This window comes from Vespa mandarinia, chromosome 25 (assembly GCF_050613455.1).
Source record: "Vespa mandarinia isolate Hongniang chromosome 25, ASM5061345v1, whole genome shotgun sequence".
Lineage (NCBI taxonomy): Eukaryota > Metazoa > Arthropoda > Insecta > Hymenoptera > Vespidae > Vespa > Vespa mandarinia.
Genome location: NC_140834.1, coordinates 461,197 through 477,074, shown reverse-complemented (window position 1 = coordinate 477,074; position 15,878 = coordinate 461,197). Strand labels below are relative to the sequence as shown.

The 15,878-nt window shown below is 29.2% G+C and overlaps 1 protein-coding gene and 1 long non-coding RNA gene across 8 annotated transcripts; one reads left to right on the top strand and one right to left on the bottom strand.

Moving 5' to 3' along the window:
* Positions 1-192: 192 nt before the first annotated feature.
* Positions 193-7,162, top strand: LOC118446709 (uncharacterized). 6 transcript variants are annotated; one of them, XM_085664123.1, is made up of 9 exons: positions 193-212; positions 4,019-4,182; positions 4,351-4,401; positions 4,898-5,257; positions 5,375-5,518; positions 5,645-5,805; positions 5,923-6,210; positions 6,393-6,633; positions 6,807-7,161. In XM_085664123.1, the coding sequence occupies exons 4-9, from the start codon at positions 4,898-4,900 to the stop codon at positions 7,053-7,055; spliced, it is 1,443 nt and encodes a 480-aa protein (XP_085520249.1). In that variant the 5' UTR covers positions 193-212; positions 4,019-4,182; positions 4,351-4,401; the 3' UTR covers positions 7,056-7,161. The 6 variants fall into 6 exon arrangements, with proteins under 6 accessions (XP_085520249.1, XP_035733580.1, XP_085520250.1 ...); XM_035877687.2 differs by lacking the exon at positions 193-212 and adding an exon at positions 1,901-1,948; XM_085664124.1 differs by lacking the exon at positions 193-212 and adding an exon at positions 3,146-3,746 and having other exon boundaries at positions 4,019-4,135.
* Positions 7,163-11,093: 3,931 nt separating this feature from the next.
* Positions 11,094-15,828, bottom strand: LOC118446715 (uncharacterized). 2 transcript variants are annotated; one of them, XR_014983609.1, is made up of 3 exons: positions 13,717-15,828; positions 13,417-13,631; positions 11,094-11,492 (listed from the first exon to the last, which is right to left on the bottom strand). It is a non-coding gene; the product is annotated as an uncharacterized LOC118446715 (long non-coding RNA). The 2 variants fall into 2 exon arrangements; XR_004839657.2 differs by lacking the exon at positions 11,094-11,492 and having other exon boundaries at positions 13,188-13,631; positions 13,717-13,964; positions 14,039-15,828.
* Between the last annotated feature and the right edge of the window lie 50 nt (positions 15,829-15,878).

Here is a 15,878-nt window from a genome sequence, read left to right as displayed (position 1 = left end):
GAAAGAAGTAAAAAGTCATAAAGAAGCAACCGAAGTGAACGAATCGTGACAATTGTTTAAGTTATAAAATCTGATTGATTGGGAAGTTGCTTTTACTTCACGAGAAATAATTATATTAGTGTCAAAATGTGTTTCAATATATTCGTTGCATGCTGCGTTTACTTATGGAAGCACGATAAAAGTAAAGTCCAGATTCAAACCATTCAAGAAAGGTATGTGAAATTATTAAACATTAAATATTCTAATTGTTTTTTTAATATTTCATGATATTTCAATTTATTCATTTTAAAATTTAATAAAAAATTAAATTATTGGATTCCTTTTTCTTAAAATCGATTTATCTTATTAAAAATGACTTTTTGCTTTTTAAATGATCTTTCTTTATTAAAAATGATCTTTTTCTTCTTAAAACTAACCATCCTTGTTACAATTATTCTCTTTTATTTTGTTAATATTTTGTATTTCATCTCTTTCTTGTTTTAAAAGAGTGCCTTCAGCTGTTTTGCGCATGGCAAGTTTCATATTTCCCAACCACCTCTGTTTGAAATTCAGTAATGTTTTAAAACTCTTTTAATTGTATGATTTAGTATAATTTGTAGTATTATATCTTGTTTTCATGATTTAAAAAAAATCATTATTACATCTACTATTATTCATGATAGATGTTAGATTGTAATAGGTCATTGCTCTTTAGTTAAAATTAAAAGAAGTGTAAAAAAAATGTGAAAATCTCCTATGGAGTATCTGATTGAGAAGTATTTATAATATATTTTATTGAATATGATAATAATGATATAAAAAATTAAAAAGAAAAATATCATAAAGTATCATTGATGATAAAATAAAATCTATCCTTCCAACATTATAATATACTTTGTCATTCTATTTTATCAAAATTGGTATACTGTGCCTAATATGTGACAGTTATATTATCCAATATAAAATTTATATTTTAATCTCAAATCTATAATATTTCTTTTCAAATAAATCCTTTATAAGATTTTGCTTGATTAATATTTAGTATAATGTAGAAAGTGAGAAAACAAGTTTTTATTCAGTTTTAAAACTTTGTATGATGCATAATTTCTATTGGAAAAAGTTTTAAAAAATGGGGGAAAGAAAAAATAAAAAAAAAATAAAAAAAAAAAATAAAAAAAAAGTAAAACAGATTAGTTAAAATTATGAAACTTGAAATAACGAAGAGGAGCAGATAATTTAATTTTCATGGAATTATTTAAACCATGAAAAAATAAAGATGGACGTTAAATCGTTATTCAGGATAAAGAAAAAGAGAGGGAAAAAAGGGAAAAAGAAATTAGCACAAATGCTAATTTCTCCGCGGCGGTGATAGCCGTTGACGTCATGAAAAAAAGAGGAAGAAAAAAAATAGAGAGATAAAAAAAATGGCGTCGCATGCGTACATCGTTAAGAAAAAAAAAAAACATAGAAAAGGAAGGTAGCCAATGGTGGCGCGCTCTAACGACGACGAACGGAATAAAATTGGCGAATGCTGATTGGCTAACGGATAGACATGGGTGGTAATTGTTATGCGCATGCTCGCGGATATCGCCATATTTAATTTTTCGCAAGTTTTGCTCGAGGACACTAGGAATAAAAACATAAAAAGGAAATATATTAAATACCAGAGGGATGATTGACATAAAAGAATGACTATAAAAAGAATTTAATTTAACGTTCGTAACCTTTTATAAAGAAATAATTAAAAAGGAATTATGCGGATTCCCTTTTTCACAGGAATACGTTTGAGATTCGCTTACAGCACCGCGGATTTTTCCAGACGCGCGCGATTTTATTCTGCGCATGGAAAGCAATTTTGCCCAATCATAAATAGGGCTATTGTGGGGGGATGGTGTATGCCTTCTGGCGCATTTCATACATCCGAGTGTAATGGTAACGAGATAGAGACGTCGCGCGGGGATATCGGCCGGTTAGCACCGTAAATACCCTACTACCGTACTAGCGCGAAAAAAATATTCTATCTCTCCAAATAACCTTTATTTATTTTCGATACGTGTACTCGCGGGATATCACTTTAAAAGTAAAAAAGGAAAAAAAAAGAAAAAAAAACAAACAAACAAACGCAAAAACGTCGCCTCGTTTGAGCCATAGTTATCTTATTTTTTTCTTTTTTTTTTTTTTCTTTTCGGTTCATTCTTAAACCCCTTTTTTTTCTTTTTTTTTTAATACATTTCTTCTCGGTTCCACGAGAAGAAGAAAGTCGATCAGCTTGGTTGGCTGTGTATTTTTTTACGTGTATTATCTTCGTCGAATACACGTCGGATTGTCGTCGTCGTCGTCGTCGTTGTCGTCGTCGTCATCGTCATCGTCGTCGTACTCGTAATCGTAATCGTAATCGTAGTCGTCGTAGATCGGGTCGTGCGTGCGAGCGGTCGAGCGAGTGATCTGTGACGTCAGTGGTCCGATTGGCTGTCACCTGTCAAGCCGACGTAGTATCCCTCGCCTTACCTCAGTCCCCTCTTTCCCCTTTGAATCTGAGCTAACCCCCCTCCCTCCCTCCCTCCCTTCCACCAAACCCCGTACGAGTCTTCTTTGCCAGGGATCCTCCCACCATACTCTCCTAACCACCACCATTACCTTTACCACCACCACCACCTACCACCAGCACCAGGACCACCAGGACCACCAGCCATCATTACCACCACCATCACTACCACCTTCACCCACCCACCCATCCACCCACCCATCTACCATTACTATTACCCGTTTTAGCGAGAACCCCGTGAATCCTCCTCCCACTATCGGTCCAGCACTCGACCTCATCCTCCTTCTCTTCCTCCTCCCCTACCAAATACTCCCGAGCACCCATTTTCCCTGGGTCTTTTTCAACCAACCATGGTGCTGGTTATATTCTCATCCCAGCGGAACCACCACCTCTATCCCAGGCACGAAGTGCCGCGGGCAATATATCTCACCCTCTTTTACCCTTTTACCCGGCCATTTCGAAAACCGAGACTTCTCAGTACCAGAATTCCCAGGACCTTCCCCTATCTCTATCTCTCTCCCTCTCTCCCTACATATTATATATATATATATATATATATATATATATATACATATATATATATACATATATATATTTGCCTCTATCTCTCTACCCCCAGAACTGATGTATATTCCTCCCTCCATTGGCCTCCCGTTCCGCCAGGACCGCAGACACAAAAACAATAACAAATCGATTCGCAAGAGAGAGCAAATGGGGTGGGGGTCAGGGCAGTTGCCAGGCGAGAGAAGGATGGCGCTTTATACGAGGGTTGAAAGAGATAGAGAGGGAGGGATCCTATCTCTCTCTCTCTCTCTCTCTCTCTCTCACCCTCATCCTCATCCACTCCCTCATTCTCTCTCTCTCTCTCTCTTTCTCTCTTTCCCTTTGACTCTCTACATGTACACGTACACATAGCCCATACCTTCATCTCTACCCCGAACTCTGTAGTTCTCTCTTACTCTTTCTCTCTCTCTCTCTCTCTCTCTTTCTCTCTCTCTCTTCTCTCTCTCTTTCTAGATATTGTATAGAGAACGTTATGCTAAAGTATGCATGCACGAGGGTTGGTCCGATGGTCAGGAATATCGCGAGTTCGTTCGTTCGTTCGTTCGTTCATTCGTTTGTTCGTAAGTACGTTCGTTCGTGCGTTCGTACGTTCGTTCGTTCGTTCGTAGGTTCGTTCCTGCGCCAAGTATCACGTAACCGGGCAGATCGCTCTAACAAAGTAATTAAAAGAAAAATTTCTTTTTCTCTATATGTGTGTATATATATATATATATATATATACATATATATATATATACATATATATATATATTTATATTTCGATCCCATTGATTTATCATTATCCGTTCGGTTGTATAAAGGGGGTGGGTTGGGGTGGGTTGGGGTAGGGTGGCGTGGGGTTGTGGGAGAAGGAGGTGGGAGGAGGGGAAATTATTGTCTTCTTTAGAATACCGGTTAAAATTATAAAAACGGTTTATTTTTATTCAACAGGACCGTCGAACGACGTCGTCCAGTAATTACTGTACCTGCTAATACTAGAGTTCTGGTATAAAAGTCTTCCGTAATGACGTCCGGGCACAGTTGCGGTAGGCCGCCAGAGGGGTGCCCGTAAGAGAAACATCAAATCCCTTAATCCATCTTCTAAATTATTAAAAGTAAATTATTTGATATATATATATATATATATGTATGTATGTATTGTGCTTATATATATATGTATTTGTGTGTGTATATATTTATGAGCCGATATTTTTTTTTCTTTCTTTTTTTTTTTTTTTTTTGTAACAATTAATTCACAGTTAATTTTTTCTCAATTATTTCAGTTTAATAACCAAACCCAGGACACATGTTTGACGTCACAGATCATAATACGGGTAATTTGCTCGTTAAAACTTCTTCTTCTTCTTCTTCTTCTTCTGCATCATCATCTTCTTCCTCTTCTTCTTCTTCTTCTGCATCATCATCTTCTTCCTCTTCTTCTTCTTCTTCTTCTTCATTATCATCTTCCTCTTCTTCTTCTTCTTTTTCCTCTTCTTCTTCTTCTTTTTCTTCTTTCTCTTCTTTTTCTTCTTCTTCTTTGTAAAATATTTTGCTTTGTTCTATCGAATAAATTTAGATCTCTAATCTCTTCGTTTCTCTACACCTCTCTTTCTACCCCCTCTCTCTTTCTCCCTCTCTATCTCTCTTTCTCCCTCCCTGTCTCTCTCTCTCTCTCTCTTTCTCTCTCCCCTTCTTCGCTCTCTCTCTATATCTATTTATCTCTCTATTTCAATTGTGTTCTGAATTTAATATCAGAACATATATGTATATATATATATATATATATATATATATATATATATATATATATTTCTATGAAATTTTCTTTAGATGGAATATGGGATTTGGAGTCTTCACGTTGCGGGTGAACTTTGGAGAGACCCACGCCTCGCCCGTAGACATCATCCTATCTTACCCCCATATGTGTGTCAAATAACTCCAAGGACTGCTTTAACTCTTAATGTTCTATGTCAATCTACAACAAATATGGTACCATTGCCGTTAGCTTTAAATGGGCCATCGCCCTATGGCCCTATAGGATTAGTTACGAAATCTTCCGGGAGTAATAATGATTTAGAATTGGCCAAGGACGATACTAATGAGGTCTATCATGAAGAAAATGACGATGGCGGAGATGATAACGAAGTCAACGAAGATAACATCGAAAAATCCGACGATAATGAGAATCAAGTAGGTAAAACTTTATCGAAAAGAAAGAAAGAAAGAAAGAGAGAAAGAAAAAAAGAAGAAGAAAATGAAAAAAAAGAACAAACAAACAAACAAAAAAATATCCTTCATATTATACAGACTTCTTCTGAACAAATCGAAACCAACGAAAATGAAGAGGACGAGGAAAGTGATACGGGAAGTACAGGAAGTTCGCGTAAGTCATCTAATAACAATTTTCCAACAAAATTGTTAGATCCGATGTCCTGTTTAGGTCTCGACAAGGTACGTCATTTTACTTAATTAATTAGAAATAAAAATCCGTATATATATATATATATATATATATATATATATATATATATATATAATTTCTCCGTATTATATAATTAAATTATTTATCACATATAGGAAGGTGCGGTATCACCAGTTTTAAATGGTTGGGTATTAGGTGCGTATACGGCAATGTTAGGAAGATTATCAGCAGCTACTGCAGCATTAGAGGCTACACAAATCCCAAACATACCTTCCGACAGCGATTCTGAAAGTGAACATTCTTCTTACACGGAAAGGTATATGCGCATAGTTATAAACATTTTTTTTTTGTTGTTCTTTTTTTTTCTCTTTCCTTCTTTTTTTTTTTTTTTTTTTTCGAACGAATCAGTACAATAAGAAATGATTTGTGACAGATCTAGAGGTAGTAGTCCAAATGTTAGTAACGTACATCGAGGATATTCATGCGGTTCTTGCGACGTGGTAGCCCCTACTAGGCCAGCTTTAAGGAAACACATTGCAAATTGTCATCCAACGTTAAATGGTACTGAAATGAGAGAATCAAGGAGTTGTCCTGCACCAGGTTGCGATTTTACAACGAATAGTAGATGCGAAATGGAAACTCATGTAGCGGCACACGTTGCACAAGGAATGACACCAACAGGGAAAAAACGTACATTGGCCTTGCAACGCGTTAGGTATAGGTACTGAAGTCCAAATCATTTATTATTTAAATAATTCACTGATAGTACATTTAGAATCATAAAAAATTGAAATTATCCTTTTTCTTCTTCTTCTTCTATTTCTATTTCTTTCCTAATTTGTGTGATTTTGTTTGATTATGGTTTTGTCTTTTCTTCCTCTATTTTCTCGGAAAACAAATCAGATACGAAAGGGAGGAATATCGATGCACCTTATGTTCCTACGCTTGTACGATCGAAAAAGCTTTCCAAAGGCATTTGAGGGCACACGCAAGAGGTACCGCACCAGAAACAAGAGTTAGCTGTGCGGTATGCGGCGCAGATAGATCATCCGAGGTTGATCTTAGTAGACACATGAGAAGGCATCGGGACGATCGTTACTTTTGTTGCGATATTTGTATCTTCCGTACTGTTCAATTGAAGAAGGTAATTATATTGAACATATTCTTTTATTTTTTCTTTTGTTTTTTTTTTGATTTCTCTACAAACAACAAAAACAAGAAAGAAAAGGAAAAACTTCGCTCTTTTCTTTTCTTTTTAATCGTATATATATGTATATATATATATATATATATACGTATGCAATTTTGATGATTCAGTTGATTCAACATCGTCGCATGCACACTGGCGAGAAACCACATCTTTGTCCGCATTGCGCATACAGAAGTGCACGACGTGATAATCTACGCAGTCATGTTAGACGAGTCCACAAGAAAGAGAATTTATATTGCGATACGTTTAGTCCACGTGGCATGTTAATAGCACCAACTATTAACGATAAGGATGACTCAATCGTTGTACAAACTCCCGCATCATCGCCGTCCTCGAATCCTGACTCGACGAATTAGTGCAAAACGAAGATATTATTAGTACAAGGGAAAGAACGACTTAGCCTCTTAATGACTTTCGATCAGAGATAACTAATTTGTTTTCTGTTTTTTACTTATTTTTTTTTCTTTTCTTATTTTTTTTTTTTTTTTTTTTTTTTTTTTTATAACAGGGTGGTGCACGGGGTTGAACTGTGGGTGGGATAGAACGGGGCGTGGTGGGATGGATTGTAAGTGGGGTTGGATGATCGGGCCAAAAATAAGTAATTCTAAGTGATCTTTTTTTTCCTTCTTCTTTTTTTTTTTTTTTTTTTTAAATAATATTAATCATGCTTTTGTGAAATTTTTATAAGCCGATTTTCTTTTTTCTTTTTTTTCCCTTTTTTTTACGGCATTACAGATTGGATAAAATTATTTTTTAATGATCTCTTAGGTATACTTTTTTTGGCCCGCACTCTTCTGCCTTTATAATGTCTCATCAATTATTTTTTTTTCTTCTTTTTTTTTTTTTTTTCTTTTTGAAATCGATCGAATATATTTTCAGTTACTAATTTATTAAATCTAGCATGATAGGAAGATCTTGAAAGTGAGAATGGCTGTGAAACGAAGAATAAGAGGCTATCGCGAAACTTCGAGATTATGAGAAATCTTTTATTATCTTTTTGAAGATTTTTGATTTCATCTTATTTTCATCTTCTTTTTTTTTCTTCTTCTTCTTCTTTTTCTTTTTACCACAACGTAGAGGATCATAAAAAATTAATTATAAAAACGAAACGTTCGTCCATCTTCGTACTTGGACTTTTTCGTTATGGTCAGAGATTGATATAAGTAATTATAAATAAAATTTTTGCAAGATTCAACATTTCGAACAATATTTTGTCTCTTGCATATCTATATGTGTATGTATACATATATATATATATATACATATATTTATATATATATATGTATACGTATATATACACATATATTACGTATCGTACCAAAGCCAAAAAAAAAAGATCATAAGATTATAAACGTGAACGATTTCAAAACGATCGATCTCTAATCATAATCGACACGGATATTATTAGACTATCAAGTTAATATGTGATTTCTATAAATCTGCATGTGATCTCAAATCTTCGATGAATATTCTCAGTGTAATAATACCCCCTCGAATTTTATTATTAAAGGTTTAAGAAACAATTTAAAAAAAAGAAAAAAATTAACAAAAAAAAATAAAAAAAGAATAAAAAAAACACATAAAAAAGAAATAATAATAATGATAAATACAAAAAAAAAAAAAAAGCCACTTACATATAGACATTATTAAGAGCTAATTAATTAATTGTTGTTATTAAATAAAACGAAACGAAACGAAACGAAACAAAAAAAAAACGGATTAAATTAAATTTAATTAAATTAAATCAAATCAAATTAAATTAAACAAATAAAAAAAGAAAAAAGAAAAAAAAAAGAAAAAAAAAATAACGTAATTATACATTCGGTATTCGAAACGTTTAGTCTCGGTAATAACGTAATAAAATAAAAGCTGCATAATGGTGCTAGACTCGTAGACTGGATCATAGTGAAAGACTGATAATAGGTGTGCTTCATGGCATCATATATATACATATATATATATATTTATATATATGTATATGTATGTATATGTTATTTTATTTACATAAATGTGTTCTTGCCGTGATTAAAAAATGAGAAAATTGAAGACTGCAATTCTATAATCTATTTAAAGCTCGAGAGTCTCCTGTCTAATTCACATAAAAAATATAATATATATATATGTATATCTATGTATGTGTTTATATATATATACATACATATATACATATATATATGTATGTATATATATATATATTTCTCTCATTCTATATTCTTTATATATTCAATTCAATTTTAACGTTGCATAGATAGTATCACATGATCCACATAGTAAATGTCATAAGAATATTAACAGGGGACTCTTTGGCTAAACTAGATAAGAGGGTGCTATTTTGGAAATAATTTTATTACATTATTAATACATGTTAATGGCTCACGAGGGAAGACGCGTTCAGTGCATTTATTTTATTTTATTTTATTCCATTTTATTGTATTTTATTTTATTTATTTATTTAATGTGTTCATTCATTTTATTGCTTTATTTACTTTTTTATTTATATTATTCATTCATTTATTTATTTATTTTCACGTACAGTGTGTTCATTCATTTTATTTCTTTATTTACTTTTTTATTTATTTATTCATTCATTCATTCATTCATTTATTTTTCACGTACGGCGTGTTCATTCATTCTATTTCTTTATTTACTTTTTTATTTGTATATTTATTCATTCATTTATTTATTTCCTTTCACGTACGGCGTGTTTATTCATTTTATTTCTTTATTTATATATTTATTCATTCATTCATTTATTTCTTTTCACGTACGGCGTATTTATTTATCTTATTTCTTTATTTATATATTCATTCATTCATTCATTTATTTCTTTTTCACGTACGGCGTGATGATTCATTTTATTCTTTTATTTATTTTTTTATTTATATATTTATTCATTCATTCATTTATTTCCTTTCACGTACGGCGTGTTCATTCATTTTATTTCTCTATTTATTTTTTTATTTATACATTCATTTATTTATTTTCACACGTACGTCATATTCATTCTTTTCATTTCTTTATTTATTTACTTATTCCCACATTAATTTATACATTCATTTATTTATTTTCACACGTACAGCATGTTCATTCATTTCTTTATTTACTTACTTATTTATATATATATTTTTTTTGTTTATTCCCTCAAACAAGTATACGCTCTTTCAATCGCCAAAAAAAAAAAAAAAAAAAATAAAGTAAAATAAAAGACAAAAAACCGTCCCCTAAAGGTTCGTTTCGAATGGCTTTTGAAGAGAAAATATGAAGAAAGAAACGAACAAACAAACGAAAAAAAAGAACAAAATTTATTGAAAGAGCGAGGGGTCGTGGGGGATCCGCCAATTATTAATTGATTAGATAAACATTTGAGGAAAATAACGAAAGCCAATACTTATAAAATGTGTGTCAATTTTTGAATCTATTGTACTTAATAAATACGTTCTAGTTGTTAATTAAAGCAAAAGAGAAAAAAAGGAAAAAAAAAATTAATAAAAAATAAAAAATTAAAAAGAAAAAAGAAAAAAAAAATATAAAAAACGAAAGAAATGGAAAAAAAAAATGTTTGTAAGAACTCTCGATATACGATATGTATTGCACATTAAAATGGTTGTTCAACAAATTGAGCTCTTATTAATTATTACATTCTTAAATTATAGAACATTCATACATTAAATATATACAAATATATACGTACCATCAACATTACATACATACAAATATACACGTATTCTTACACTAACATGATTATAACAATAATATTTAATAATAATAAATATAAAAATAAACTTTCTTGCTTTTGATATATATATATATATATATATATATATATATATATATATATGTATATATATATATATTGTATTTAAATATTTTATATTTTTAATGTGTTTATTAGAAGCGGCGTGTGATAAATTGCCAACGACATCTTTTTATATATACACACATGATTTTTTATATATATATATATATGTATATTTATTTATTTACTTATATACATATATGTACTGTCTACCTAAAAAACAACTGGCCATTAATTATTAAAATTGTTGAATAGTATTTAATGTACATTCGTATGACGAATTTATGTTATTTATTATATAATGTATTATATATTAAGGATATAATTAACTTGTAATAATTGGCTAACGAACAATTTTTGCTGAAAGCAAAATTCCCATAGATTCTTTTCCTTTGTGCTATAAAATGCGTATTTCCTTTCTTTCTTTTTAGATCATTAAACATTTTTTTTCAAATAAAACCATTGTAACAAGCATTATTTATAATTGAGATATATTAATAATATAAGAATTTTAGACTTATATAAAATAAATTCGTCGAAGGATATCAACAGATGGAGATACGTCTTAAAAAATTAATACAATCTAAATGTGATAATATATTTGCTATTAAATTAAATAAAACATATAATAATATAAATAAATAATGTATATATATATATATATATATATATGTATATATATATATATATCTGCGCAAACCTGTACAAAGTAAAATAAAGAGGAAAAAAAAAGTGAGAAAAAATCCTTCACGAGCTTAATCTTGTTAGAAAAGAAAGAGTATATTTTTTGTTGTTATTAACAATTATTATAAATATTGCTATTATAAAATTTATCATTTTCATATATATATATATATATTTTTTTTTTATATAATATTTGAAGTAACATATGGTTAAATATTTGGATAAATTAAATCAATACTTTTCATTATTTTAAGATGGCTCGTGTAGGACGGTCCATAGTAAATCCAATTGTTAAGATTGCGATTTACTCTCACTGAAAAAAAAATTGAAGGATTTAATGCGTTCCTCAAATATATTAATATATGTATATGTGTGTATGTGAATGTGCCTACAAATATTTTCTTCGAATCTCAATCTCTTTCTCACTTTCTCTTCTTTCTTACTGTTTCAATATTACATATTTCAATCATAGACGATGAAATGAAATAAAAAAAAAAATAAATAAATAAAATAAAAGGAAAAACAACAGAACAAACATTCATTCTCTGATGAATCGTCTGATGAATTAAAATCTTTTATTTATTATATATAAAATAAATTTATTTATGTCCAACGATAATAATAAATTAAACATCAATTAAATATTTGTCTCATCTTTTTTTTCTTTTTTTTTTTTTTTTACAATGTATAGATATTTCTAATTATTATTTGATGAAAATGATTTCAATAGATTGAAAACAAATTTAATTATATTTATAAGATATAAAATTGTTCAATCGTTTTTGAAATGAATATATATTTTTCATTATTTGATTGCAATCATTCCAAGAGAATGAAAATGAATTTTAAATTAAATTTATATAATTTAAAATTATTTCTCTCTTTGTAGTGTTGAAAGTTATATAAATTTAAATATATATATATATATATATATATATATATATATATATATTTCATTATTATTTGATTGCATTAATTTCAAGAGAATGAAAATGAATTCAATAAAATTTACATAGTTTAAAATTATTTCTCTCTTTTCCTGATTGAGAATAATAAATGAACATACACATACACATATTTAATCAATCGTCTTTCTGTTCTAATTATACTTATAACTATATATTCTAATTATTATCGTTCCTCTCCTTCCAATAAAACAAAACAATAAAGTTGTGTTACTTAGTTTCTCACGCAATGCAAAGTTTATATTAATTAATGATCGTAAACTATCTATAGGTATGCGAGAACGAAACAAAATGAAAAAAAGAAGAAAAAAGGCGAAAAGTGAAAACCAAAAAGAAAAAAAAAAGAAAAACCATTAATCAATGATAAATTCGTCCTTAAAATCACGGCCGTCCTTTCTTCGATCAACGAAAAACACATTTACAATAAGAAATCATAAAAATTGTTCCATCTAATTGTTAAAATCAAATGATATGATTGAATGTTAGATTAAATATTAGAAAGAGACACAACTGTACACGTGACACCTTTCTAATGTATATGGATTTTGATGTAATTATGTGAATCTGTATTGCGATTTTAATTTCATAAAAAGTAACGATCATTTTTTTTTCTCGTAAATAAATATAAATCGATTATAATCTGTCGTCACCATTGTGATCTCTGAATAGGTGGAGGAAAAAAAAAACAAAATAAGTAAAAAAAGAAGAAAGAAAAAGAAAAACCTTTCCATTGAAATTAACTTAAAATATATAGATACTTTTTTTCTAATTGAACAACCTATCATCACTTATATTAATATGTATAATATATGTGATATAAAAAATAAAATACAAAAATAAAGAAATAAAAATAAAAAAAAAAAAAAAAAAAAGAAACAACTACATTTTAATTTTTTATTAAAATCAATATTAAAATAATAATTGAATTAATTAACTTTAATTAACTAACAATTATTTTAGAAATATCTTTCTGTAACAAAATTATACTTAATGACTTTATTATAAAAAAAAAAAATAATAATAATATATAGGTTTAAATACAGATGAGAATATTAAACAAAAACAAAATTATAAAAATTAAATTAAACACACAACAGGATGTCAAGTGTATAAAAATTTTCACGTTCATATTTAATTTATACATTCAATACTATCTTTTAAATTGAACGCTAAAAGAACTTAACTAATTAAATGTAAACCTTTTAAAACACTTGATATGTTTTGAAATGTTTAATGCTTTGATTAAAACTTGGGCAATCATATTTTTCGTACATAAATACTGTAACCTGAATTTCCCATGGCATATTAAATTCCTTGAGAATTTCAATGCTCTTGGATCATCATTATAAATAGTGACGTCAGATTTGATAACTAATTCCAGTTCCTTAAAAGTTCCTTTTTAATAGCACTTGTAATCACCATGTATTCTGTCTCCTTAGTTGATAAAGCAACAGTCCATTGCTTTCTTAATTCCCATGAAATAGAACCTTCACCAAGAAAAAAAAAAAAAAAAAATCTGCATAGAATTGGCAATCTTTTATACATCTTTTTTCAATTCCAAAAAATTATTACCTGATTGATAAGATATAAAATAATGATCAATGCCTTTAATACATTTAAGTATTCTTTTAGCTGTTTTCCAATGTGATCTCCTGTATCAATTAATATTGATTTAAATAACTTACTGCATAATATGTCAGGTGTAGGCACAATTGGTAGATATATTAAACCACTTATCAGTTCATGGTATGAGTGTATCTTACAAAATTGTCTGAACTGAACTGTCTGTATTCTTGATATATAATTTTTGTAGTTTGCTCCTAATTAGTCCAGTCATTATTATTCAAGATCATTCATGTCTTCTAATATAAATATTACTAAATGTAAATATTACCTATTCTTTAATGTCACACAATTTCATCTTTGATATAGTCTTCTTTTTTATCTTCAATGTGGTCTTTGGCTTTTTCTTAATCATTCATTTCTATATAGGATGGAATAGCATTAAGAAGACTTATTGTTATTTCATTGTTATCCTTTATTAAATGAATCCATAAATATCAGATCATGACTTATAATTATTCTGTTCATATTCAAAAGACAATATCTTTTATAATGTTTATTGAAATCATTTCATTCTAATCCATTTCTCCATTGAGATATTATTCCTGTAGATTTAATGAATGTTTTGCAAATAGTTGAAAAAATTGATAGTCTTCCCCTCCTCTCCCCGATATTTTTTCCTTAATTTTGGCATCAATTTATAAACATTTCCAAAAGAGATCTATTTTTTTCCTTTGACTACAATTTCTTCTCAAAGAAATCTTTTAAACCTTTATTGATATACTCTGTACCTTTATCCAATCCAAAAGTCTTAAGATCTACCATAATCTATATCTACCATAATCATTGATCAATGTTAGATTTTGATTTGATCTCATTGTTTCCAATGTTTTCGCAAACATCTGTACTTTAGTATGGACTCAAACTTACTTACAGATTTTTGTGGAAAAGCTTTCTTGATTATTATCCTTCTCAGATATGTACCATAGCAGATCTCCTTGATCATTTAGTTCTTCATAGTAATCTTTTTAACTACGGTCTTGAATACCAATGCATGAATTGTCCTTATCGTAGTCTTATCGTAGTCCTTATATCCTAACTTTCACATGTGTTAACAATTTATAGAATGTTGTCTTGTTATTGCTAATAAAGCATTATTTGTATCTTTCAACTGATATATGTTCCTGAATCAATCTAGATCGTTTGAACGATATTTATGATCATGAAGACACACATACATTATCATAACCTATAACTTAACTGATCTTTTTCCTTTCAACTTTTCTCCTTCCATTTATTATACATTCGACATAACCTCTTTATATGTCCTAAATTATTATGAAAGTAACATACGACGACTAAATTACTGTAGAATTTATCCTTTATTTCCTTACACCTGATTATATATTGTGCTTGATTTCTTAATATATACAACATTATATCGTCGGATTTTTTCATGCTATACCTTAAATGATTCTTTCTCGAAACTTTTTTATCTATTAATTTGTCTAATTCCAAAGTAAGCTCATTTTTATAATGATCTTTCAACAACATTATGAACGTATCAAATGATTCTGTTAAATCGCATAGAAGTACTATCATTATATGTTTTTTCTTTCAAAATTATCCCTTAAAAATAATTAATCATTCAACGAGATTCAACATTATCATTAATATGCTCTTACAGTATTGCCACTTTCAGTTAATTTCATATTACAAAGTTTCTTCAATAGATAAACTTAATTATACAGTATGAAATTCTCGTGATATTTCCATAGATACTATAAAGATACCTTTGCATTAATAATATCCTTAATTGATCCTTCTTTAATAGCAAATCGATGATTCATCCTTAAGCACACACACACATGTCTACCAATTTTTCATTTGGATTTACCGGTGTTTAGCGATCGTACATTAAAGATGTTCTCTTATCAGAAGTAATTTCACTTTATGTTTACATATTTGAAAGTTCGAATTGTTCAACTATAAAAAGAAATATGTTTCGGTCATTATTTCACGCCAAAAATGTGGATATTAAACACGTTGATAAAGAAAGAAAAAAGAAAAAAGCCATAATGATCAGACTGAATAATGTCTACTCCCTTAAACGCATGCGCATCTTTCGAGATCGGCACACCTCCTTCCACCGGAATTACGTCACCGGATAT

What these genes read in the sequence shown, in the direction of transcription:
- LOC118446709 (XM_085664121.1), top strand. Translation starts at nt 3,561, where the DNA reads ATGCTAAAGTATGCATGCACGAGGGTTGGTCCGATGGTCAGGAATATC. An exon ending in TTGCAACGCGTTAGGTATAG is followed by an intron (nt 6,211 to 6,392) that starts GTACTGAAGTCC and finishes AAAACAAATCAG; the next exon opens with ATACGAAAGGGAGGAATATC. An exon ending in GTACTGTTCAATTGAAGAAG is followed by an intron (nt 6,634 to 6,806) that starts GTAATTATATTG and finishes TTGATGATTCAG; the next exon opens with TTGATTCAACATCGTCGCAT.